Below are 26,967 nucleotides of genomic sequence, written 5' to 3'. Positions count from 1 at the left end.
TCTGACAGAATTGGGAAGTTTTCACCTGGGTGACCTGAGTACCGATATGGGGCAACCCTGTGTACATGAAAATTGGGACACAAGATGTATTTGTAGGTTAGTCACAAGCTGGATGTCAGACCTATTAAGCTTGCATGAACCTGACAGCCCTTCACCAGGCAGTGTCAGGCGGGAGGCGTAGCAGTGGGGGAGATAATTATGAGACTCACGGAGGTAAGGAATAGAGAGAGCATTCTGCTCAATTCCTAGGAAAGAGAGGTGGGGGTTTCTCAGGAGAATGGCAGCAAATTATGTTGCCTGATACACATGGAGTGGGGCCAGTGCCTACCACAATTCCATTGCTGTCTGTGGGTTAGACTGCAGCAGAGATAGAAGGCTCTAGGGGAAAAGATGAAAAGCTTAGCTTTCATGTTTCTTAAGGGTTGGGGATGGGGGAACCCAGGCTGAAGGCACGAGTTCTAGTTGATAAGGCTGTGGTGTGTGTGTGTGTGTGTGTGTGTAGTAATGCACACCTTTGTATAGGTGTTTGAGAAAGACATTGGATGTCTTCTCTCTTTCTGCCTTATTCCCTTAACTCCCAAGTCTATCACTGAACTTGGAGCTAGATCGAATTATCATTGTGCCAGCAAGCCACAACCACACCCATTTTTTTTAAGGAGTGCTAGGTATCCAGATTCAGGTCCTTTATCTTGCATATCAAGGGTTCTCATCCACTGAAGCATCTTTTCTACTCTCCAGTTAGGATTGAGCTTTAGCTACCTATAGCTCTGACCTGGCTCCTTGAGGGCCTGCTAAGTCCCCCAGTAGATCTGGGCCTCATCATTTTGGGAACAGAGCTCTTGTATGGGGACTGGCATGTAGCTACTGCTATAGCATGGCTTCAAACTCCCACAGAGTAAGCCTGTTTTTCCTACAGGGTGCTAACCTTCAGTAGAGAAAAGTCCTGTGAGAGAGGCCCGCTCACTCAACTCTGTAGCCTGCAGTAAAACCAACTTGGACCCCTTTATGGCCTTTCTTCTAGGCCTTTTGGACCTCTTCCACACATTCCCTCAGAATACTGTCATTTTCAAGATGAAATTGGTGTGAAGCCTACATTCTAGTCCTGTTGCTGTCCTCCACCAGCTGTGTAGGGCACGCCCCTGTGAAATTTCAGTTATCTGTGAAGTACAGTGCAGGCCCTCCTTGCTTGCCTGATGCCACAGTCGCAAGCATGGGGTGATGTAACATGCATGCAAGTGTCCTATGTCATTCAAAGCAGTGTTCAGATGCATGGGGTAATAGAACAGATTATTAAAATTGGCTTCTCCCATGAGATTCCAAACTAGGCCTTTGTGTGTCCCCAGTTGGAATAACAGAAGCCCATGTGGTATTTCGATTGTACAGATTGTCATCTGAACTTTGCCTAGGGAGACAAAAGAAAGTCTCTTCAGTGTTTCAAACAGGACACTAATGACAACCAAAGAAACAACTACCCCCAAATCTAGCTTGGTGAACCAAACCTGTGAACGTAATTAAGGTTGCCTACAGAAGCACGGGCAATTTAAGATAACTAGCTATACCCCCGAAGGAAAACTAACTCTCTTCTCTCTCTCTCTCTCTCTCTCTCTCTCTCTCTCTCTCTCTCTCTCTCTCTTTCTCTCTCTCTCAACTGCTAACTGATCCTCAGAAAGAAGTGTCATTCGGTGAGCTCCCCTCACCTATCAAGTCAGGAAAGGATGGGGATATCTTAAGATCCTCTATCCTAGCAAGTGTTACCTGTTTAAGTGTCCTCAGACAAGGCTGAGCCTATGGCCCATTTCTTCCAGAAAATTCTGTCTGTAGATTCTCGAGGTCTCATGCGAATAATCACAGCTGCTGCCTCCAGTTCAATGTGGCAACAGCCATCCCTTGCCAAAAATACCATTTCCAACCACAGTGGCTCTGTCAGAAATTGTTGTGCACTCCCATCACTTAGGACCAGCTAGGGTCTAGCCACCTATAGTGTTTGTCCCTCATGGTGTTTTCTTAGGTGGCTTCTATTTAATGGGTCATCTTATGGATGACTATAAGCCCAAGGTCTCCCTTTTAGCATCTCTTTCTCTCTTCAATATTGGGTTGAGAGATATCTATAATGTGGTTCTTATTAAAAGTGGAGGGAGAAGCAAGCATGGAGTGGGAGCCCCAGACCATCATCAAACCTCTTAGGATGTTTGCATGTACCCATAGTCAAACAAAGACGCATTTACATCCACACAGGAATGAGTGTCCTCTCCCAACCCTGCCCAGGAAATTGGTCCTTGCTGTTCCCAGACCTCTCTGCGGCCTGACTTTGAAATCTACTTTTCCTTAGCATCTAGTACATGTCTCCTAGAAGTCCTTGCCAAGGCTCACTCTCAAGTCCGTCTGCCAACCTCAGTGCCAATACTCAGTTTCTACATGCTGTTGTGGGGTTAGGGTTAGGGTTGCACTGGAGAAGAGAGGGGGTGCATTATCCTTTCTTTACCATGGTTTTTATTTTTTCTCCTGTGCCACACACAGAAGCAGCCTTAGTAGCTGGGGATGTAGCTCAGTTGGCAAATTGCTTGCCTAGCATAGGATTGATCCCCAGCACTGTGTTACCCAGGCATGATGCTGCGAGGCCTGTAATCCCAGCACTCTGGTGGTAGAAGCAGGAGAATTAGATGTTCAAGGGCATCTTCAGCTACATAGCAAGTTGAATGCTTGCCTGTGATACATCACCCTCTGTGTTTGTTTTTTAACACGTGGAGAAACCCAAGGTATAGGAACAGAAAAAAAAAAAAGCTGTATATGATTACACAACTAGACATTTTTCAACCTGGCTATGTATCATTAAACTTTCGACCTAATGTTTTCATGGCATAACTATAGCTTTGTGTCCAACTTTGGAAATTGCACTAGCGTCAACATTTGTGTTAGCCTTTGTCCCTCATACAGCAAGCATGCCTCCAGGAAACGCTAGGGAACAGGGGCTAACGGAATGACTGTGTTCTGAGCCTGCTTTGAACAGCCAAGAACATCCCTCTGTGCTCCTTGGCTCCTTTTCATGGGTCTTGATCATTTGAGTCACTTTCTTCCACCCGTAGACTCGCGGCTCTTAGCAGCAGAAGCCTATCAAGGTCACCTCCCACTCCCTGAGGACAGGCTTCCTGTCATCGGACCCCTTCCTGGCCCCCCAGTTACTGGGAGAACATGATGGCAGCCTCCTACCACCCTGTATCCCCATCTCTGACACACATGGTCTCTTTGAGCCTTCAAGATCCATCAGCCCACTAAAGCGAGAGAGTTAAAAGTACCAAGTTGCCGGATGATGGGGAAGTGAGAATGAGCGGGTCTCACACAGGGATGATTTGAAACAAGCCTTGTGGCTTTTTAATAATGTGCCAAAAGCAGTCTCAGTGGTGGGCCAGCAGGGCCCCCAGTCTATCTTCTGTGAAAGGAGAAGCCCAGCAGGCCCCGCCAAATGCATACGGCCCCTCCACTCTGCTGGAGGAGACAGACTCCGAGATGGCAATCAAGGCTTGATTTGCCAACACATTTCCAATGATTAAAATGTAATTAGCACAACTGAGTGCCTCCTCCCCAGCTAATTTTAATACATGCTGTGACAGGCAGGCAGCCGGCTGTGCCTTTAGCCCAGCAGCAGATGGAGGCAGAGGCAGCGGGAGAGGAAAACCATTTTGCAATGTGACGATTCGCATCACAAAACCATCAGGGCGCTCAGCTCTTAGAAGGCCCTTGATGGCGGCACGTCAAATTGGTGCTGTCATAGCTGACCGTGGCAATGGCAGTCATCCTTCATGCTGTCCCAGAAGCCCAGCTAGGCAATTTTCAGGCGTAACCCTTTAAGATCTAGAAGGGGAAGAGAGAGAGAGAGAGAGAGAGAGAGAGAGAGAGAGAGAGAGAGAGAGAGAGAGAGAGAGAGATGGAGTGCTCTCTCGTTGTCTTGCCGTGACAGGCGTCAGCTCTGCAATGTGCGCTGTGAAACCCACACTCTTGGCAGCTTGCAAACTGTTATTTGCATGCTTCTCTTCCAAAACATGGTGGAGTGTGGTTTAGAAGATTTGGAAATAGCTGTTGCTCCAAATGGGAGCCCGGCACTCGGCACTCGGGCTGCCTTCTGCCCTTCTTTCCCAGATCTGGGAAGCAGGTGCCCATACTGCCTAGGGTGGACAGGGGGCCTAGAGGTTTCCTTTTTTTTTTTTTCTTTTCTTTCTTTTTTTTATACCATTAGTCCCATAGCAGGATCAGAACCCTGGGGCCTCTCATCAAGACCATCTGCTTCTCTCTTATCTTGAAAGGCATGTTGTGCACGCTGCAGAGTCCAGAGGCTCATATGGCCCCGTTCCTAGTAGAAGCGTCTGGGTTCTTCCTCAGCCTATTGGGCTGTCACTCTCTTTCCAAGATGCTTCCTGGAGGCAGAGACCACTGGGCCATCCTGGTCTGGGATGCACTGTAGAACTTTGGGGTGTATTTTAGTTCTGTAAGCGCTAACATCTCACCCAGATGGGCAACTTGCACAATACTACATAAGAACAAAGAGACAGGGCTCACTGATAACAGGTATTAGACATTTGCTTGTGGCTGTATACCAGGTTTAAGGACTTAATGAAATGATGCATTTTCTCATTTAACTGCACACACATATAGAGGCTATATGTCCTCATCCCTACTCGTTAGATGAGAGACACTGAGACTTGGTAAGATAATGTAACTTTCCCAAGCTCTGTGTTAAGTGTTAGAACTTAGATCCAGGCTGGGGATATGGCATAGTTGGTAGTATGGTATACTTGCCTGGTATTGTAGGCCCTGGATTCAACCCCCAGGAATGATGGTGGAAGTCCATAATCCCAGCACTTGGGAGGTTGAGGCAGAAGGATCAGGAGTTAAAGATCATCCTCAGCTGTATGGCCAGTTCGAGGCCAACCTGTATGGAACTCTGTCTCAGAACACCAACCATGGTAATAAAAACAACTTAAATCTGCACGGACAGTAAAATACATTGTGGCCTAGACAGATGGGAGAAATCTCCTGTAAAGACAGTGATGCTATTCTTAGGGCCCTTTGGAGATCAGTGTCCAGTGGGACCCCAGGGTGGCAATTATATGTCACTGTGTGTATCTGTTTTTCCTTTCACTGGAAAAAAGTCATCATTAAAGAAGACTCGGAATTTCAGAAGGGGGCTTGAGAGATGATGACTCAGTCAGTAAAAGGTTTACCATGTAGGCATTAGAATCTGGGTTTCATCCCCAGAAAGCATGGAGGGAGAAACAGTCGTGGTGGCGTGGACACACTGGAAAATGGAGACAGGCAATCCATGAGTCTCACTGTCTAGCCAACCTGAACACCAGGCCAATGAAATACCCCATTTCATAGAATAAGATAGACATTGGATGTAGAACAACAGTATTCAGAACTGACCTACACACATACACACATACACACACACACACACACACACACACACACAAAAGTTTCAGAGAATTTATAAGTATAGCTTAAAAGAGTCCACATCCTTTATCACTTAGAAGTAAATGGTGTGACTGTTTCGTGCATCTCTCTCTAGGCTTTTTTCCTCTGTGTGTGTTTGCCAATCTTAAAGTAACCCAGTGTATCTAATTGTATGCCTCTTGTTCCTTTCATTGTGGAGGGACGATGACAATAGCATTTTTCATGGCTCCTCTTAGCTCGCCCTCAGAGGCAGATACCGTCACTCTATTTCATTGCTCTAAAAAGTGAACTTGAGGGCTTAGCAGGTAAAGTTACTTGCTACCAAACCCGACAATCCTAAGTTGATTCCCAGGACCCGCGTGGTAGTAGAAAACCTACTCACACAAGCTGTCCTCCAGTCTCCACAAGAGCAGTGCGGGCAGCACATGTGCACACATGCAAGTGTGCACACACACAAAGATTTTTAAAATGTAGTTTTTCTTTTTTAATAAAAGAACTTGGACGTTCAACTCCCTTCTGGGATTTTTGATGTAACCACAACTAACTATGAACATAGTCATGTTTCCATTTCAGTGAGATAGCTCATGGCATCATAGCATGTTTGGTTTTTGTTGGTGTGTATGTATGTGTGTGTGTTAGAGAGAGAGAGAGAGACAGACAGACAGACAGACAGACAGAGACAGACAGAGAGAGAGAGAGATAGACAGAGACAGAGAGAGAGAGAGAGAGAGAGAGACAGAGACAGAGACAGAGAGAGAGAGAGAGAGAGAGTTTCGTGCTCATTTACATCTACAGCTGAATATAGCAGAAGAGGTCTGGGGACAACTAAGTTTTGTTTGATGCAGGGTCTTTCTTGTGCCTTTGTATACACCAGAATGTTGGCTCAGGAGCTTCAGGGGATTCTGTCTCTGCATCCTATCCCTATCTAATCATAGTAGCCATAAGATTACAAATACACAACAGCACAGCCAGCTTTACATGGTGTGATGGTTGTATTTTATTGTCAATCTAACATAATGTAGAGTCCCCCTGGGAAGAGCCAACTTCAACTGAGGAGTTACCCAGATCAAATCGATCTGTGGCCATGTCTTCCAGAGATTGTTTTTATTGGTGATTGATACGGCAGTGTTCATCCCACTGTGGTGGCCACCTCCTTAGACTGGTGGGTCTTGTCTATACAAGAACATTAGCTGTGTGTGAGCCAGGGCGTGAGCCAGTGAGCAGCATTCCTCCATGGCTTCTGTATCCAATTCTTGCTTGTTTGAGTCCCTGCTTGACCTCCCTCAGTTGTGGACTTGGCATGGAGGGATGAGCCAAATACAAGCCTCCTCCCAGTTGATTCTGCTCATGTTTACAAAGAGTCAAGTAGAACAGGTAGGTTCTAGAGATTTGAGCCCAAGTCCTGACACTTATACTGCAAGCCTTTTACCCACCAAGCCATGTCTCTGTGAATTTTAATGGGCACAAAACTGTTATGTTAACCTGATCCCTAGGTGGAGACATTTAGGTTCATGAAGTCTGTGTGTTATTGCAGAGACTTAGAATTGCTTAGGTTCCAATGCCATGACTCCCAAGTCCCCATTAACAGAACTCTGAGCAAGTTCCTTTGTGACTTTAAGGGTGACTTTTAGGTGTAAAAAGGAGGAGGATGAAGAAGAAGAAGAGGAGAAGGAAGCTAAAAACAATAGCTTGAAGGCTGGAGCATGTTGTAAAGCTGACTGATGGAATATATATAAACTATATCTTAGAATATTTCTTGGCCTTTAGTGTGTGCTGACAGTAGTCATAGAACTAATATACTACTGGTTTGTTTTCTAGTATTATAGTGTAATTTTAAGTCAACTTCTTACATGCTTATTTTCTTTTAAAATTTAAATACACACATACTCATATATATGTATGTATGTGTATATATGTATATATACATATATATATGCACTTATGCATATATGTTCATGGATGTGTTGTTATATGTATGTACATTCATGTGAAAACCTGAGGATGTCATTCCTTGGGTAGCGTTTACCTTGTTTCATGAGATAGCCTATCATTGAACCTGGAGCTTTACTGGCTGACTAATGAGTCCCACATTCCAAGTACATAACGATTATACCTGGCTATTACATGTGGGTGGAGAGGGTCAGACTCACGTCCTAATCCATGTGTGTAGCAAGCATTTTACCAACTGGGCCATCTTTGGATTTTGGAGACAGGGTCTTGCTATGTAACCTGGATAGCCTAGAACTCTTTTTATACAGATGAAACTGGCTCAGACCTTACTGTAGTCCTCCAGCCTCTGCCTGGAGTGCTGGGATTACAGTCAGGTACCAGTACACCCGCCCAAAACAAAGGCTTGCATACAGTTCTTTTCCTATTTCATACTTAAACGTGTGTGTGTGTGTGTATGTGTGTGTGTGTGTGTGTGTGTACTTATACAGGAAAATTTGAACTAAGTTGTTTGAAAATTAGCCAGGCATGGTGGTGCACACCTTTAATCCCACCACTTGAGAAGCAGAGGTAGGTGGATCTCTTTGAGTTCAAGACCAGCCTGGTGTACAGAGCAAGTTCCAGGACAGCCTAAGTTCATAATGAGTCCTTTTCTTTAAAAAGATAGATAGATAGATAGATAGATAGATAGATAGATAGATAGATAGATAGATTGGATGAACATCAAAGTTCCCTGCAATCACAATCCCTTCTGATCACAAAATAATCTTCCAAATAGGAAGTGGACATCCTGCTGTAGTATGTGTTACTGTCTCTCATAGTTCCGCCAATACTGTGTCTCAGCGTCCTCACAACACAGGCAGGGAGACATCAGCAGGTCTCTTCCTCATCTGCCTTTCTTTGATTACCGGTGAGGTGGACCATTCTTCATTTGTTTATTAGCCATTTATATTTTCTCTTTCCTGAGTTGACCTCTTTGCTTTTGAAAGGAAGGATGAGTCTCTGAGGGCCACTGGAGAAAAGATGCTGAGGTGATAATTATCTCAGAACCCTGAGGCACCTTGTTGCAGGGGAGAGAATTAAGGGCCTCCTGGGACAGAGGAGGCCAGACCCACAGAGGGTTGGTTCCTAAACCACAGCCAGCTCTGTACCGTCAACTAGAAGTCAACATCTGCCCTCTGCTTTTCTGTTTGCTGTGTTTAGAAATGTTTCAGGTTTTTAAGAGGGGGCTCTTTACCTCGCCCACATGCCTGTGCTTATAATTTTTCTAGGCTATGACTGCTCAGGTTGGGTTTCTCGCTCTCAGCATCCGGTTGGTTGGGTCACACACACAGCAGCCCCATTGTAGATCTCGTCTGAGTCTTTTACGATCCCTGCCACCCAGCCAGAGGTCATGTGTTGCCCCCTCATATTTAAATCTGTTGCTCCAGTTCTCTCCTCAGTGACATTACAGAGCAGTGGAGCCCATCCAGGCTGATGTCTTCATATCATTCTCCCCTTCGGAATTTATGGGACAAAATAAACCCTCTACCATAGAAGTGGGTATTGATTATTAAAGTACATAATAAAGCCTGTGAAGGGAGTGAGACCTAGTAATCCGCCCTGCTCCTGGGGGAGAGTAGTAAACCCTGGCTGCCTTCTGCCTTGGAGCTAAGAGGTTTCTACTTAATCAGTGGTCAGTCACCAAGTGGTGAGTGAGAGAAACCAGGCAAAAAATAGTCCATACTGGGCAATTTATGTAACAGGTGAGGTGAAAAAAATACGTATGTGTCCATGTCTATGGAATATTTGAAAATATGTATTTATATTTATATAGCATATATTTCATGACCGCAAGCAAGTGGTTGGCTTCGGGAGTCCCATCTAGATAATAGTGTTTTTAGAAGAGTTATTGATCTCATCAAAAGAAAAGAGCAAAGCATCAGACAGAAGGATGGCCCAAGAGGTGGCTCCCCAGGTAAAGGGGTCTGATGTACAAACTTGATGGCTTGGCTTCCATCCCCAGAATTTACCGTAGGAAGAAAGACCCGACCTTACAATGTTGGCCTCGCGTGTGCTGTGACATGCATACTTGCATTGGCACTCACAGCAGGCATGTGCACACACATGCACACATCCATACATGTATGAGATATAAGAAGAATGGGGAGGACTGGGAGAGGTCAGAAGGCAATGCAAACAGGAGAAGGGGGGATGGGCAGTAGGAAGTGTCATGAGGAAACGCCTACCATTCAAGATGTCGCAGCAGATACAGTGACTTGCTGCCTAGCCTGATGACCAGAGTTGGGTCCCTGCAAGGAAATAACTGACTCATAAAAAGTTGTCACCTGACCTCCATATGTGCATTGAGCCGTATGCACACAGAATAAATTAATAAAATAGTATTTTACCATATGAGTTGAGGAAATGTAATAAAACAGAAATATTAAGTGAGCCACATAAAGAGAGAGCATCTCTCACTGAAATTTTTCTGGGCAAACTGTTGTGGCGAATGTTTACAGGAGTTAGGAAGCTAAATTTCCCCTCTGTGTCTAGATAATGGTGGTTTCAGGAGACACCCTAAAATTAAACAGCAAGCCATCAAAACATCAGGCTAGCCCTCTTGTTCCTCCCTGCTTCCTTTCCACAGTCTCAACCCCTAGGGGGCTTTTCAAGTAATTTTTTCAGTAAAACAAAGCCGTGTAGCCCCTTAGACAATTGCACTCGCACCACTATCCCCACTCATCCATTACCCAGAAGAGAGGTTCTGGGAAGAAAAAATAAAGCCTACTCAAATATTGGCAGACTAAAAAGGGACCTGTGTTTTCAACACAAAAAGATGTTTGTTTTCCTTGCGTTTTAACTCTTAATTTTTGGCACAGCGGGGAACTCACGCACTGCCCCCATTTAGAATGTAACTGCGCAGTGGCGCACTGATTGCCTGTCACAGGGCCATTGTGGCTGAGGGCCAGGAGGCAGGCAAAGGAGGTCGGGGTTGGAACTTGCTGCTGAGGTCCTGTCCATTTCCCCTTCCACTCTTTCCTTTTTCTGGCTAACCACTTTTTTGGCCTGACTCAGAGGAATCACTCGGGGAAGACTTGAGGCTGAAATTCCTAACAGGCTCTTTTCAGTCCCTTTGATTTTAATCAGAAATACACAATTATTCTTTTTCCTCCAAATGGAGAAACTCAATCCCCATTTTAAATTCAATTATTGTAATTGCGGCATTCAGAAAACTAGCACATTCATTTTCTAATAAGAGATTGTGGATACCAAATTACCGCATATAGTATGTCAAAACAGGAAACTCGAGACTGGCAGACTGGCGGGTGTTTTTATCTTAGCAATTTGTATTTTCTTACAGGCAATTTATGGTAATCTTACCCTTCTTATTTATGATATAGGGGGCTGGTTTTTAAAGCTCTCCTAAAATAAAGACTGTTGTCCAGTACATTGTAATTTAAAATCCCAGTTATGAATAAGACAAACTCCGAGAGACGGCCCAGAATTGAAGGCGCTTTACCTCCACTAAAAGAAAGTAAAACCATGTCTTTGGGGGTCCAGTAGGAACGGGATCATCCGGAACCACTTAGCAGTGTTCATAGATGTTTGTCTCAAGGAATATTTGTATTTCTTCAGCCAAGCTGTTTGTTACCTTAGTTTTAAATGAATTCACTTGGGAGAAAGTTGTACCATGACTCTCAGAAGTTCTCAGTAACAGAGCACGGTGTTTCCTCTCTGCTGTTCCGTTCCAGCCGAGGTTGGCTTGAAGGGAGTCAGATATGAACAGGAATACGGTTACGACGTCTTTCTAAGAGAATAGACTCGGCATCCATCCTGCTTTCACCTCTGTTGTGATGATGAATCCCCCCTGACCAAAACCATCTTAGGACAGAAAGGATTTATTCAACTACACCCCTAGGTTGTAGTTCACTGGGACAGAGAAATCAAGGCAGGAAATGAAGCAGCCAGTCATCCCACATGCACAGCTGGGCAGAGAGAAATGAATGTGCCCATGCTGTCTGTGTATACAGTTCCCAGCCCTACCCACCAAGTGATGTCACCCACTCCCACAGTGGCTCTTCCCTTCTCCATTAACAATCAAGGTAGTCCCCCACAGATATGCTCCATCTGGTTCCTCCGTTGTGACTGTCTTCCTGGTTGTTTTTGGTTGTGTCACATTAACAGTTAAAAGAAGCCAGGACAGCATCAGACATCCACCCTACACACACACACACACACACACACACACACACTGACGTGGTGCTATTTTATTAAAATTTATGACTCAAAGTCACTTCCCTGCCTTTCTCATTGGCATCTGTAGTCCAACACTCTTGAGCACCTTTCTGCCTGTTGCGGGAACCACTGTGCTGTATGTGCAGGCACATGAGTGGGCATGTGGAGGTCAGAGGTCAACATCCTCTATTGTGCTCCACATGATTCTTTGAGACAGGGTCTCTCAGTGAACCTGACACTTAACCAAATTTCTTAGATTGCCTGACTTACAAACCCTGGGGTTGTCAGTCCTGTCTCTGCCTCATTGCTACTTGGATGTGCAGGCATGGCCTGGAGTTCTGGGGATGCAAACATAAGTCCTTGTGTATAAGTACTTTGCTGATGGAGTCCCTCCCTAACCCTGTACAGTCTGGTTCTTGACCTTGCCAAGTAGCAGCATTCTCTGGGATCATCCGCTGGTGAACATAGCTTATTAGTTCACTCTTCTGTGTGTGCTCATGGGCGCTGATTATGTGCCAGGATGAAAGTGGGAACTTGACCATCACTATGGAGATACAAGAACCTGACAGCTGAGGAAACAGAGCACAGAGAAGTTCTCCTGGGGAAGAGAGAGCATTCATTTCAACCTGTCCCCGAGGGCACATGGTTGTCTTATCATAATCTATTGACACATTCCAAAATTGGTGGATTCCTACCTGCACCAACAATTAGTTGGTGGCGCACGCCTTTAATCCCAGCACTCGGGAGACAGAGGTAGGCGGATTTCTGAGTTCAAGGCCAGCCTGGTCTACAGACAGAGTTCCAGGACAGCCAAGGCTACAAAAAAAAACCTGCCTCAAAAAAAAAAAAAAAAAAAAAAAAAAGTATGCTTGTCCAAATACAGTGTTCACTAAGAGCATAAAGGATTGCTATAGCGAATTCTAAATGGTCTTGTTTTATTGACATTTTATCAGTGAAATAAAATCATGAGTTACCAGGATGATCCTTGTGCTTGCTACTTGTTTTTCTCTGTTCGGGTTGTTGTTTCTGATTTACGACATGCTTGCAGAATTAATGGCTTCCTCTCCATAAGATGGTAGGGATTTCTACCCAATGTTTGAGCAATTGTTATGTCTCCTCATTTCTATGTGTGATATGACATATCTTTCATGTAAAGATTTGAGAAACAGAAGTCACAATGTTTCTTTTTGCCTGCCTTTACATGCTCTTAATTGTTGCAGAAATTCTGAGTATATATGGACCTCAGATACAAGTTCTACAGGGATATTCCTCATGATGTTAAGAACATGTAGCCACCATGTATACGATCTCATGAAAAGGGGGTTGGAATTTGAATCTCCATCGGCTTTGGGTTACTGAGCCCTTCCTGTGATCCAGATACAAATGTTCTTGAGAAAGGAATGGTCTTGTGTGGAGTAGAAATATGACTGATTACTTAGAGTTTGTGGCTTAAGAGTCATTACAATTCCTCAGTTTCAAGTTGCCTGAGCTTAGATTCTGCAAAGCAATCAGTTCGGGGGATGTATGTCAAGTAGTTTCTTTGTGCAGTGTGATTAGCAAAAGGGCAAGTGGTGTGATTCACAACTCAGGGTGGAGCCAAGGATGACAGAACTGGGTCCAAGTACCATCTCAGCAACTGGAAGGAAGCCTTCACTTCTCTGCCTGTTTCCCCAAATGCTCAGGAAGCTGAGGCAGTAGGCACCCTAATTCAAGGTCTGCTTGGAAAGAAACATGAGTTCAAGGCCAGCCTGGGCAACTTAGTGTAACCAGTCTCAAAATAAAAAGTAAAGAGGGCTAACAATGTAGCTTAGACGTAGAGGCTAGGAACATGGCTCATGGATAGAGCACCTGCCTAGAATACCCCAGTGAGGGGCTAGGCCAGGGGTGTGACATAAAGCACTTGCCTAGGATGTACAAGTCGATTCCAGATTCTGGAGTAAAAACAAAAGAGAAGGACTGGTAAAACCTCCTTTCCAGGGTATCTTAGGCATCCTTTTGTGATGCTGTTAGGAACCAGTCTTCAAGCAGAGCGCTCTTTGCTGCCCTGCTGTTGTGTATCCCACCCCCTTCTGCTGTTGCTGAGTGGGAACATCAACCATTTGGCAGAGAATTGAATCATGTAGGTGCCACTTAGCATAAAGGCAGAGCTCCATTCTGTCCCCCCCACAACCTCAGTGGAAAGAAGGGAAAATATGGTTTGTGACAGTGTCATTACCCTGGAAAAAGAACTCGGAGCTGCAGGCTCTTTAAGAAAGATGCTTTTTACTTTGAGTGTTGGAGAAAATAGAACAATTACCTATTGAAGTCAAAGTGGATGAAAAAACACCTCTGTTCATCCTTCCCTGGTCATTTAATCCATTCATATTCACTGGGCCTTTCTGAAGGTGAATCAAGCCAGGCTAGCTGTTCTTGCCTGCTGCAACATCCCTTTCCCAGGCCAATGCACAGGGTGACTGACTGCCTGAGGTGCTCTGCCCGGGGTAGACATTACCTACCCAAGGTTGGAGATTGCTCATGGGTGTTTAGTGCCACAGAGCATGGAGGAAGTGAAGAATGAATGGAGGGAGGGAGGGAGGGAGGGAGGGAGAGGGAGAGGGGATCTGCATAGCAGAGCATTGATGCTGAGCAGTTTTCATGGCATAGCTTGACGAGTAGGGTCGCTCTCAGGACAACCCTAGTGTACTTTGTTCACTGGCTGAGAAGAGGACTTTTATCTGTGAAATAAAAGAATGCTGTTATGTCTCCACTAGGTCCAGATAGATTGGCAGCACTTGACTCACAAACACTTAAGGGGGAGGGAAGAGGAGGAGAGGAGGTGAAGGGATTTAGCTCACTGGGTAAGAGTGACTGTTATACAAGTATGATGGCCCAAGTTCAGGTTTCCCCATGCACACAGGAAACCTAGCTACATATTGCCGTATACTCCTGTATCCTATTGAGTAGGGGATGGGCATATCATGACAGCCAGTCAGCATAGCTTAAAGCAGTGACCTCTAGCTTCAGTGAGAGACACTCTATTTCAGAGGGACAGGACTGAGAGTGACCGAGCAGGACACCAGACATTGACTCATGTGCCTGCATACACTCAGGCACACACTGCTATCCATTGTACAGGAAAGGGCAAGCAAAGCGGGCATGGTGGTGTACAGAGTCAGCCCCAGAAGTGTAAGGACTGTACGGCTACACGGTGAGTTCAAGGCTACCCAAGGTCCACGAGGAATGAGGAAGGAAAAAAAATGATAATGATGAAGGATTTTTTAAACTTGATTGACCGTTTCCTATATGTAAACACTAATCTAAGTCGTTTGTATGTGTGTGTGTATGTGCATGCGTGTACATGGGAATTTTATTTTAGTAATTGGGTGCCCTTCAAACCTTAGGGAAGAGACTGAACAGTCCCATTGATAGATAAAGGAAACTTAGAAAGTCAATTGCTTGTGCCTAAAGCCCTGGTTCTCAACTCTGCTAATGCTGAAACCCTTCGATATAATTCCCCGTCCTGTGTTGACACACACATACACACACCCCCATGATAAAATTATATTTATTGCTGCTTCATAACTGTATTTTTGCTACTATTATACATTGCAATGCGAATATCTGATATGTGACCCCTTTGAAAAGGTCATTTGATCTCCAAAGGGGTCAGGACCCACAGGTTGGAAACCTCTTCCCTCTTGGCTCTTCTAGACTTTATGCAGCAGAGGTAGGATTTGAACCTGAGCTCTGTTACTATGGTTATAGAGGGCACGTGATAATAAGGTATTTCAAAAACCTCGTTATCATTCAGGTTCCCACTACAAAGTAGCAGGCTTCGTTTCCGTGCATCTGCTCTGGGGCTCCGTCTTAGGTCTTAAGGACCAGCCCATCCTAGGTTTCTAGATCAGGGACTGGTTTAAACTAGCCAGTTTCTGCCTCCTCCTCTTCCCTGCCCTCATCCGCATTTCTCTTATGGAGCACATTCCTAAATAAGGATGGTTTCTGTGCTTTAAGGGCATACAAATGGCTTGCCCTCACCTGTCAAGCATGATCCTTGTATTTTACCAGGCCCATTATGAACGCAATCTTTCTGTCGAAAATTTGCATACCTCCTTTCTTGAAAAGTAATGACAGCAATTTCTTTCCCTGCGCTCACTCTCCGAGTGTCTCATTTAACGGCACCTGTGAAACCGACAGGCACAGAGATGAGAAGTGAAAGAGAGCAGTTGATTAAATCATCATCAAGTCGGGCCTCAGAAAGTCAATTCTGCTCGCCGTCCGCAATGATATCCTTTTATCTTAAAGTAATGAGCTATGGCACTTTCGCATCGGGTAATGCGATAAGTTCTATTAGCATGTTCCATTTGCCTCACAAGCAAGGGCAAGTCATTTTAGCTAGCTCATATCACCGCAATCAAAGCAATTGGCTTCCCAGGCAGAGAAGAAAGGGAAAAGGCTCAGGGTGATTTCTATGGATCACAACACAGCGGAAAAAATAGACTCTTGTATTATTTTAACCCGTAACATACTCTTCCTTTTCACTCCTCAGCAAATTTGGCCTAAATTATTAGTCCGCACAGGTCTTCAGGAACTAAGTGTGACTCAAGGCAGACATGGGGGCAAAGGAGAAGAGATAGGGTGGCGTTGCTGGGGTCTCACGTGGTGCATGGCTGGGGAAGAAAACCAAGACTGCCTCTCTGCTAATATTGCTGTGGGCTTATCATCAAGTCTTGCTCTGTACCATCCTCAAAGTCATTAGTAATAGGTCCCCAGACAGGCAAGGATTAATGCTATTGATAGTTTGGAATCAGCAAGCCAGTGGCAAGGAAGCAAAGAATCTACTGCTTAAGCTAAGGGGAGATCATTTACTAATCACAGGGCCCAGGCCGGGGGTGTGGCGCAGTCAGTAGAGTGCTTGACAGGTCGGCAGGAGTCCTGTGTTCCATCTTCTGCCTTGACGAAGCTGGGCGTGTTATGTATGCCAATAAGTCCAGCCCTCTGAAGGTGGAGGCAGGAGCATCAGCAGTTCAAGGGCAGTCCTCAGCAACGAATATGTCAAAGCCATCCTGAGGTACAGCAGACCCTGGGTTGAAAACAGAGAGCAGGAAGATCATAGGTCCTACGCTATTACGAGTTTGGCAACCAGGAAACTTTGTTCATTCTGTTGTTGTTTTGTTTTGTTTTGCTTTGCTTTTGGGGGTTTTTTTGTTTGTTTTTGTTGTTTTTAAGTAAATTTATCTTTGGAGTTTACATATAGCTTATACCTGAAAGAACACAGCTTCTTTTCCCGAGTGTGGAAAATGCTGATCTCTGAAGATTTGTGAGACACCCACCTGTCCTTTCAGTCCCAAAAAACAAAATAATACCAAAATGATCTAAGTGGAAGGTACACATTATTTTATGAGATATATATATCCCTGGATTTAAAAGTGAAAACAAAGTTGAAATTTAATTTCTGAGGTTTAAATCCCCAGATTTGGACTGTTCTCTATAAGCAACATAATTGCACTTTTAGCCATTAGTCAGAATGGACCTGCCCATAGTAGGTCCTTGAATAGTACTTTTAAAGTGAACACACGTGGCCGTCTGCGAGCTGGCTGGAAAGAGAACAAGAAGTGTACATCCTTGAGATGATGAGATGGATGGCTTGGTGTGTAAAGCCGTGCTCTGTAAGCGTGAGGGCCTGAGCTCGGATCCCAAGCAACCATGGAAAGTCAAGTGTGTGACAAACACCACTACTGGGGCTATCAGAACAAAGAGACAAATCTCAGGGTCTTGTTGACCAACTGGTTTAGCTGAAATGGTGGTCTGCAGATGTGTGGGAGACTATCTCAAAACATATAGCAAAGAGCAGTAGAGGCAGATAGCAAACATGGATCTCTGTACACACAGAGACACACACACATGTATACAACACACACGTACACACACACACTTCTCAGACCACACTGGTTGATTGAACTCTGCCTATTTCCAACATGCATAATACCACATCCCAAGAGCTCCCTATATAGGAAGGCAGGAGTATTGGTACCAAAGTCCAGAAGCTTGGACAAGCTTATGCTCTCCTGTCTCCTGAGCAACTGGACTGTGTATTCTTTCCTAATGAGCTCATCCCAGGATTGTTGCTTTATTCTTTGGACTTAGGTTTAGAGCATGCATGTCTTTTCATCAGCCTTTCATTGTATCTGAGCTATTTTGACCCCCTGTGGAGTTATTGTTGAGACAGAAGGGAGTAAAGGGGCCATCGGTTTGGGTTTTTTTTGTTTTTTTTTGTTTTTTTTTCACCAAGAAAAAAAACCCTACCTAAAACCACTTTCAGGATTAAAATGCTCTTTATTTCAAGAGCCCCAATAGTTTTAAATGTCATGTAAAGTCCAAAGCCAATGAGACAGCTAGGTAAACAGTGGGGAAAGGGGCTCTTTGGCACAAGATGGCTGCTGCATGTTTTAGCTTGTGTAGGGAGTCGGGCAGGCTGGCAGCCGATGTGTTTAGCCACACGGCTGTTTCCTGGCTTTTTAACGGAAGGAAATAAATGTCATGATTTCTTCAGGTGGCTTCTTCAGAAATTGCTTTTAGGTAAGGGATGTCCTTACTGTCTTAGATAAACCACCTGGCCCAAAGGGGGAATCGATTTGTTTTGTCACTGGCCAAGTTAAATTGTACTTGATTTGAGATGGTGTGTGTGGTTTACAAGTTGGGGAGTTCCCCCCTCGTTTTCCTCCCATTTCCTTTAGGCGGAAAAGAGAATAAAATAACTTTGTTCAGCAAGTGGCGTTCAGCACTGACATCTTTGGTGGTGATGATAAATGGATCTGAGATACAGAATAACTGCTCCAGCAAGGTCCATTGAGCAGAATGGAGAGCAGTGCCCTCCTCAATGTCATTGTGCGTGATGTATTCAATGATTGCCACTTGCTGCTTAAGAACGTATTCCATCACTGGCTACCCAGCCCCGGTTCCTACAGGCCGAACAAGGCCGCAGACCTTCATTTATTCGAAAATCGGAACAGTCTTAAAACACACCAAGATTTTCCAAATAAAAAACGAGGCAGGCTTTCTTATGAGAAAATGAAATAAAAGTCGTAAGCCCATTCTTTTGGGGTTTGGGGGGTTTTGTGTATTGAAGACATTTTCATCTGTGCTCCATGTGCTGCTAGGAATTTTTTTAATTGACTTTACTTATTTAACCATTTTGTGTGCGTGTTTGTGTGTGCACGGAGACACGTGTTTGTGTACGTGTGTCCTTGTGCATGTGCATGCAACGTTAACGTCAGAGGACACTTTGGGGGAGATGGTTCTCTCCTACCATGCCATTTCCAGAATGGAACTCAGGCCATCAGGCTTGGCAACAAGTGACTGCTGAGCAATCATGCAGGTCTTTTAAATTATAAATGACAGAATGAATGGATGGATGGATGGATGGATGGACAGATGGATGGATGAATATAAATCTTTTTTGATGCACCTACTTGGAATCTGCCAAGTGTAGTCAAACAAACTTCCCAGTGTTTGCAGCCATATTACTGTATCCTATACCACACACACACACACACACACACACACACACCACTTTAGATCTCCTGTCTTGTTAATTATACTTCACCTAGAATCAAACACACAATTGGAATATGTCATTGTTAGGGTTACCCCTGCTGCGATGAACCACCATGACTAAAAGTAACTTGAAAAGGAAAGAGTTTATTTGGCTTAAAAGTTCATATCACTTTCGTCATCAAAGGAAGTTAGGACAAAAACTCAAACAGGACAGGAATCTGAAGGCAGGTGCTGATGCAGAGCCCATGGATGGATGCTGCATACTGGCTTGCTCTTTATGGCTTGTTCAGCCTGCTTTTTTTTTATAGTACACGGGACCCTTAGTCCAGGTTTAGCACCACCTACAATGGGCTGGTGCCTCCCCCACCAATCACTAATTTTAAAAATGCCCCTCCAGGTTTGCCTGCGGCCTGATTTTAGGAATCCATTTTCTCAGTGGAGCTCCCTCCTCTCTGGTGGCTCTAGCTTGTGTCAATTTGACATAAAACTTATCAAAATAATTGAACACCAAGTGTGTTTCAGGGTCTGGGGGTAAAACATCAAGACAAGACCTCACTGTTCAGGAAAGACATCTCCCATGGCTAAAGCCAAAATGTAGCTGTTCAGAAGGTAGAAACGGAGCTTTGCATTGTTTTAAGAGACCATTTAAGTTGAAGCTCGAAGAAGACATTCTCAGGTAGAGGGTATAGCTAACTACACAGATGGTTGGGCATGAGGATGCGGCTAGAGCAGCCTGAGTATGGCTGGAGCCAGGGACGTGTTAGAATAGATCTTTTCAAACCCAGCCTTGCCCGTGAGCTGTGTGCACTGATTAGTAGGATGGCTTGTTGTAAGCATTAGGAACCTTACAGAGACATCATTAGCATCACCTTATCTCTTAAATCTAATACAAATTTTAATATGTTGGTTTTGCTTTTGTCTTTTGAGACAGCACCTCTATCTAGGTAGGCTTGGCTCTCCAGAAACTCATCATGTAGACCACATTGGTCTGTAACTCACAAAGAGCCCCTGCTTCTCCCTCCCACGTGCTTAGATTTTAAGCCTGCACCACCATGCCCTGCTTGTTTTCCTAGTGAATTTTTCTATTAATTTATTTTTTATTAAAACGTTCAGGGACTGCAAGTGTAGGTCAGTTGGACGAGCATTTGCCCAGCATACAAGAAGCTCTAGGTTTTGATCCCAGCAGTACATACATTGAATGAATAAAGTAATGACTGGCACAGGCCAGTCATCCCAAAACTAGAGAGAGGCCAAGGCTAGAAGATCGTGAGTCCATCCACGGTCATGGAACAGACTGCAGACATGAGTCCTTGTCTCGAGTAAATTAGATAGATAGATAGATAGATAGATAGATAGATAGATAGATAGATAGATAGATAAGCAAGCAAGCATATAGCATGCATCACCACACCAGGCTCTTGTGCGGTAGTTGAAACAGGAGGTCTTGGTCCTCTCTAACTCTTGACGTCCAGCTTATGAAAGGACAGGCAAGTTACATTAGAATGGTAGCCATGTTGGGGTGGCAGAGGCTGTGTCTCAATTTTTTTTTTCTTCCTGTTTCTGCATTCAAAGCCTATGGTGTTCCCTGCAGGCCTCCAGTTTGACTCATCAAATATGGTGGTTTAAATTCTGTCTGAGCCTGAGCAACTGCGATTCTTCTTTCCCTCCACTTCTTGCTATTAAGATGGAGGAAACTATTTCCACTTCTCTCTCAGGGCTTTGAATCCTTGTCATGGAGAACAACGCCGGCACCTTGAGCTCCCATTTGGTGGGCAAACTGTTTGCTAATAAACCAAGACAGGACCCTGATGTCAAAATGCTTAAGAAGGAGTATCAGCTGGGACCGGTTTCTGTGCCTGACATGCCTTTTCCATCTCCCTGCCTCCTCCAGAACATAAACCTGAACCAGGAGGTGGTTCAGCGTGAACTCTTATAAATTGGAGTGGGTGTCTAGGGACAGGGGAAACAGACAGTTCTTCCTTTAACCTTTGAAGACCAACAACCATCTGGCCCTGAAAAAATCCACAGCGGGTTGAACCCAGGGTGTGAAAGCTGGGCAGTGTATTTAATGTGAATTTGAGACCATGACTTCTTCCCACCCCGACTCCATAAAACAGCCTCCCTTTTTCATAAAGCATGCCTATAAACCACTGCCGGCGAGGCAGAAAGACCGCTCAGGACCCCAGCTCACTTTCCATCTGGGGCTGTCAACAAACCCCCTTTATGAGTGGAATAGACCTCTTGTATGCAGCCAGCTTCTGGCTTTTTTTTTTTCTTTTTCTCTCTCTCTCTGTTTTTTTTTTTTTTTTTTTTTTTCCTGCAGAGTGTGTGAGGAGCCAGGCTGGGCAAGCGTCAGGAGCTGTTTGCTGAACGCATTTATTGCCTTTGCATAATTTATGAGCTGGAGGCGTTGACCGCCATTGCTCTCTGCCAGGGGCTGGCACTGGAGGCTCCAGAGAGTGGAGCTGTAAATTGGATGGTGAGCTCCTGCTGAGCCCACAGCAAAGTCCCTGGGTCAGTATGGGAATTTAATACCAGAAATGGAACTGTTTTCTCAGCGCACCATGTGGGCCCCTGGTGCTGCAGACAGTGTTTTGGCAGACTCTGGCTGGCCTTGCGAGGGGCCTGTCACTCATGAGTGTGGCGCGTGGGGAGCCCCAGCATTTGTAATCAGCTTGGCATCCGAGTGGCTTCCATAATGGATACCAGTAGGTCTCAGTTCCTCACCATATGCTTAACTCTGGAGGCAAGGTGCTTCTGGGTATATCAGTAATTACTTGATGCAGAATTAAGTGGACCTTGAAATTAGTACTGGACTCTCCTAAAGCAGGGAAGCTTAATGCTTTGATAGGAATAACCATTTGCAGAGACTTACCGCTGTTTGGATCGGGGCGGGAGAGGGAGCTTCCCCCACTTTTCCGACTCCTTCTCCTGAGCATAGACCCTGGAGGATGGAGGGAAACGTGACGCTCCAGCCTCCACTGTCATTACCTCATATGGATGGTGGTGAACATCTGGGAAAGAGCAGGCATGACAGAAGGCACCACTCTGGGCTGGGGAATGTAGCTCAGTTGTAGAGAGTTTCCCATCATACACAAGGCCCTGGGTTTACATCCCCCAGCAATTGAAAGTAAAAGAAAAAAATAAAATAAAAGACTCCTCTTTTCTCTACTCTCCTCCATCAGGCTGTGTTAGCCTTGAAAGGATACTTGAGAGAACACAGTCCCCCCCACATCCATGCATAGTTCTAGACCTTCAGGGTCTTCATCTCACACACTGTCCTCCTCAGATCATCTGATATGATAGAGAAACCAGTCACTGATGGGGCAAAAGACAGCAGATGCAGGCAGACTGATGTAGGAAGCCTGGTTGGAAACGATGCCCTTGGACTTGATGAAGTTGCTGTCACTCACTCTGATAGCGCTGGATCAGCAAGGAGGCAGAAGGAGAAGTAGAATCATAGCCCTCACAGTTGTCACTCCAGGGTAGTAGAGATGGGAGGATCAGCAATTCAAGGCCATCCATGCTCAAGCAGCAGGTTCAGAGCCAGCCTGGAGTGTGTGTGTGTGTGTGTGTGTGTGTGTGTGTGTGTGTGTATGTACGTCCTTAAATGGTTATAATACAGCGTACTTACTATGGTACAATGGTCCATACTATACAGTGGTCTCCATACACAACCCCATTTGGATGAAGACTTTATTACCATCTCTTTGTAGCACTCCGAGTGTAGCTGAAACTGTAGTAATTTGTTTTCTTAACAAAAACAGGAGTCCATTCTGGCATGGGTTCAGTGGCTCAGTGAAACCAGTCTTCTCTTCCATTGGCCTCTCCATCTTGTTTGGCACTGAGGCTTTTGGAATTGCTTAAACCACACTCTACAAAATGGCCGCTGCAGATGCTCAAATCATGGGCTCATCTAGTCAGACTCAAAGACGAAAAGCAGGACCTGCCTGCCACTGAGAGTCTTTTTTTTTTAATCTTTATTATTATTGTATGCTTGCGTATATGGTGTGTATGAGAGTATGTATAAGACTGTATGTGAGTGTGTACATATCTGTGTATGGGTTGTGTCTATGTGTTGGTATATGAGTGTGTGTGAGTGTGCCTATGTGGGAGGAGTTTTTATGTAAATGTGTGGCTGGATGTCTATGTGTATGTGTGAGTGTGTCTATGTGGGGTGTGTGTGTCTGTGGTAGGAGTTTGTGAGTATGTAGATGGGTGTCTGTGTGAGTATGTCTGTGGGGGTGTTTGTGTGTGTGTGTGTATGTCTATGTGGGATGTGTCTATGTGTGAGTATATGTGAGTGTATGTATGAGTGTTTGTATTTGGGGGTGTCTGTGATTGTGTGGGTGGGTGTCTTTGTGTATGTTTGACTGTGTCTGGGGGAGTATCTGTGTGTAAATGTGTAAGTGTCTTTATGTGGGGGTTTCTGTGTGTGTGAGTATATGTGAGTGTGTTTGTGAGTGTTTCTATATGGGGACAGTCTGCGAGTGTGTCAGTAGCTATCTGTATATGTGTGAATATGTCTATGTGAGGGGTGGTATCTGTGTGTGTGTGTGAGTATGTCTATGTGCGGTGTGTTTGTGTGTTTGAGTGTGTATGTGTGAGTCTGTATGCGGCATGGTGTGGTGTAGTGGGCCTGCATGCATGCATGTGCTATAGAGCATGTGTAGAGGTCAGGTGACAACTCTCAGGAATCAGTTCTCTCCTTCTACCCTTGGATGTGGTGATCACAGTATGCTACTGGGCTTGTGGGGCAAGTGCCTTTACTCCCTGAGCCATCTTTTAGGCCCAAGACTCGTTCTTTACCCACTCTTCCCTACCCTAGGACCCTCTGTAGACTTCACATCTCATGTGACCAAAATGGTTCTCATAGCCCACCCAATGCCATAAAAAAAAATTAGGAAAAGAATGCATTGCCTTTTTGAACTCTAGAAGATATGAGCTCACTGAGAAGAGAGTTGTGGCTATCTGTCCTGCAGAGACAGCCCTGGTTCATTTCCTGTTTCTGCTGGTGATTCCATCTGCTCCCATATACAGGTGGCCACAGTAAAAACCTTGGCACCCTCCTGGACTCACCTGCCACTTCTTTTCCCTAGCCATGTATTACCAAGACCTATCTACTCTCACTGCAGATCTACTGAGCCATCTGTTTCACCCTCCCCCAAACTAGGCACTATTCTGGCGTAGACAGTGGCCTAGTTGCCAAACTGTTCCCACTGTGGCCATCTCTCCTCCTAGCGAGTGCTGTCTCTCCAACACCCATACAAAGTGATCTCCTTTGCACAGTATGTTGGGTGAGCCACAGAGCAGCCTGAGGCTCTGCCTCAGATGTCCTGTACCTCATCTTGATTGACTCCTATCCAGCTCAGTAGCACCTCTCCAGGGCTACAAAGTGAAGCCACACCTACTATCATACTTTCTCATCGTTAACGTACTCCTTCATTATATATATGTATGTGTGCACGCTCATGTGTGTGGAGACCAGAGGTTAACCCTGAGTGACTTTCCTTAGGACTTGTCCAACTTTTTTATTGAGTCTTTCCCTAGTATCTGGGGCTCACTGAGTAGGCTAGGCTGCTTGGCCAATAAGCTTCAGGGCTCTCTCTCTCTCTCTCTCTCTCTCTCTCTCTCTCTCTCTCTCTCTCTCTCTCTNCTCTCTCTCTCTCTCTCTCTCTCTCTCTCTCTCTCTCTCTCTCTCTCTCTCTCTCTCTTTCTCCTCTTCCCTAAGAACTGGGATGACAGATGTGTGTCTCTATGTTCATTTTTTTCACCTGGGTCCTGAAAACCAAGCCAAATTAAAATCCTTGTGTTTGCTCAGCAAACGTTTAACTAACTGACTTATCTCACCAGCCCCATTTTTTAACCCATGATCTGTTAACAAAACATTCTTAGTTTTTAGAAGAGCATAGGGTCTTTGTTTCCCTTCTGCTTCTGTCAAGAAACCCAAAACTGGGTGATAATTCCCTTTCTTTGGTTCTTCCAGATCTAGAGCAACAACTGGTATTTGGCTTATCACACCACTTATTATTCTTGGCACGTCACCTGCAAGGAGTTTTCCTTCTTCCCATTGCTGTGACCAAACATCCAACAGTAGTAATTCACGGAAGAACTTGCTTTAGCTCACAGTTCAGGGGTCCAGTCCCATCATGGTGGGCAAGGCAGAGCAGCAGAAGTGTAAGATGGAAGGTCACTCACTGTTCCATTGCTGTGAAGAGACACCATGTCCCAGGCAACTCTTATAAGAGAAATCATTCAATGTGGGATGCACTTTCAGATTCAGAGGTTCTTTCATTATCATCATGGTGAGGAGCATGCAGCACCCAAGTAGAAAGGGTGCTGGGGAAGTGACTGAGAGGTCTGTGTCCTGATCCTTGGGCAGAGAGAGAATGACACTGGGCTTGGCATGAGCTTTTGAAACCTCAATACCCACCGACACACACACTTCCTCCAACAAGGCCACACCCCCTAATCCTTCTAATCCTTCTAAATAGTGCCACTCACTGGTGATGAAGCATTCAAATAGATGGGGGAGGGGGCGGCATTCTTATTTAAACCACCACAGCCATATTGCAGCCACACTCAAGCAACAGCAGAGAGATTTAAATGCTCAGCTCACCCTTTCCATTTCCTTTAGTCTAGACCCTTAATCCATAGGATGACACCACCCACATTTAGGGAGGTTTTTCTCTCCTCAGTTAATCCAGTCTAGAGAATTCCTTACAGACCAAAGGGGATTCAGGATCCTTTTAAATTGACAGTTGATATTAACCATCCCAATGTCGGAGGTGTTGAGCCTTCTCCCTCTCAAAAGACCTGACAAGAGATTGCAATGAACAAAACTTCTTTTCTTCTTGAGAAAATATTTGAGAAAATGACTCCCCAAAGCTGAAGGCAGAGCACATCCTTCTGTAGAAATAATTTATTTTTCTAGAACCCTCAGAAGGATCTTGAGTCCCCTTCCTCCTGTGGCAGGGTTAGCCCCTCGCTTGGTATCCCTGGGTTCTTCTAAATTGTGTGCGTGTGCACGCAGGGGAGGGTGGAGTCTCTTACTGAGAACAGGGCACTAATGTGAGAACAGATATTTTCTGTTTATCTAGCAATTCATTTTTTGTCTAGCGATGAAGCTGTAGAACATATACAGTCCAGAGAAGGCCCCTTTCCTCTATTTGCCCCGCCTCGGAGAAGGGGGGATGGGTATCTGATGCAAATTGCATAAACACCACATTGACCTTTATTTTCTTGTCTTCATTTCTAGTGCGACAGTGACAGCGACCAGGAAGAGAAGGTAAGACACCACCCCCTCCACTGCAAACACAACCCACAAGGCTCTGGGTACACTGTGGCATGCCTACTGGTACCTGTTCCCTTGTGAAGGCTGTCTTATTGGTCACACTGTGACATTTTCAATGATAAGATATACTGTGCCAAATCTGTGACATCCTCCTCTTTGAAACATGCTGCTTCATGTCTCATTTTTGTCACACCAGATTTTCACTTCATAGACCCCCAAAAACAGTTTTAAAGAGAAATTGATTTTTTTTTTGGTTCATGATAGAAAGATTGTACTTCCACCTGTGTATTTATAATGTCATGTCTACCTGCCTTTGACTGACCTCCTTGTTTCCTCCTACTTTTCCATAGCTTCCTAGTAGAAATGTCAGTGGTGTACTGCTAAGAATTTCCTCACAGGGCAGGGTGGACAGGGCTGGGGGTGGGGGCTCTGCTATCTTCTGTGGGTGGGTGTTGGGGAAGGGGCAATCTCCCTAGCAGGTATCCCCTCTACCTTGAAGGCTGAGGCCCAGCCTCAGTGTATAC

At 45.0% G+C, this 26,967-nt stretch overlaps 1 protein-coding gene across 2 annotated transcripts in view; it reads left to right on the top strand.

The window, feature by feature from the left end:
• Auts2 (activator of transcription and developmental regulator AUTS2) overlaps positions 1 to 26,967 on the top strand; it is a 1,096,900-nt gene that overhangs the window by 744,168 nt on the left and 325,765 nt on the right. For both annotated transcript variants that reach the window (XM_029477062.1, XM_029477061.1), the window contains exon 5: positions 26,408 to 26,437. In XM_029477062.1, the coding sequence (XP_029332922.1) occupies positions 26,408 to 26,437 (30 nt within the window). The remainder of the gene's footprint in view (positions 1 to 26,407; positions 26,438 to 26,967) is intronic.

This window comes from Mus caroli, chromosome 5 (assembly GCF_900094665.2).
Source record: "Mus caroli chromosome 5, CAROLI_EIJ_v1.1, whole genome shotgun sequence".
NCBI lineage: Eukaryota > Metazoa > Chordata > Mammalia > Rodentia > Muridae > Mus > Mus caroli.
This window is presented reverse-complemented; position numbering and strand designations above follow the sequence as displayed.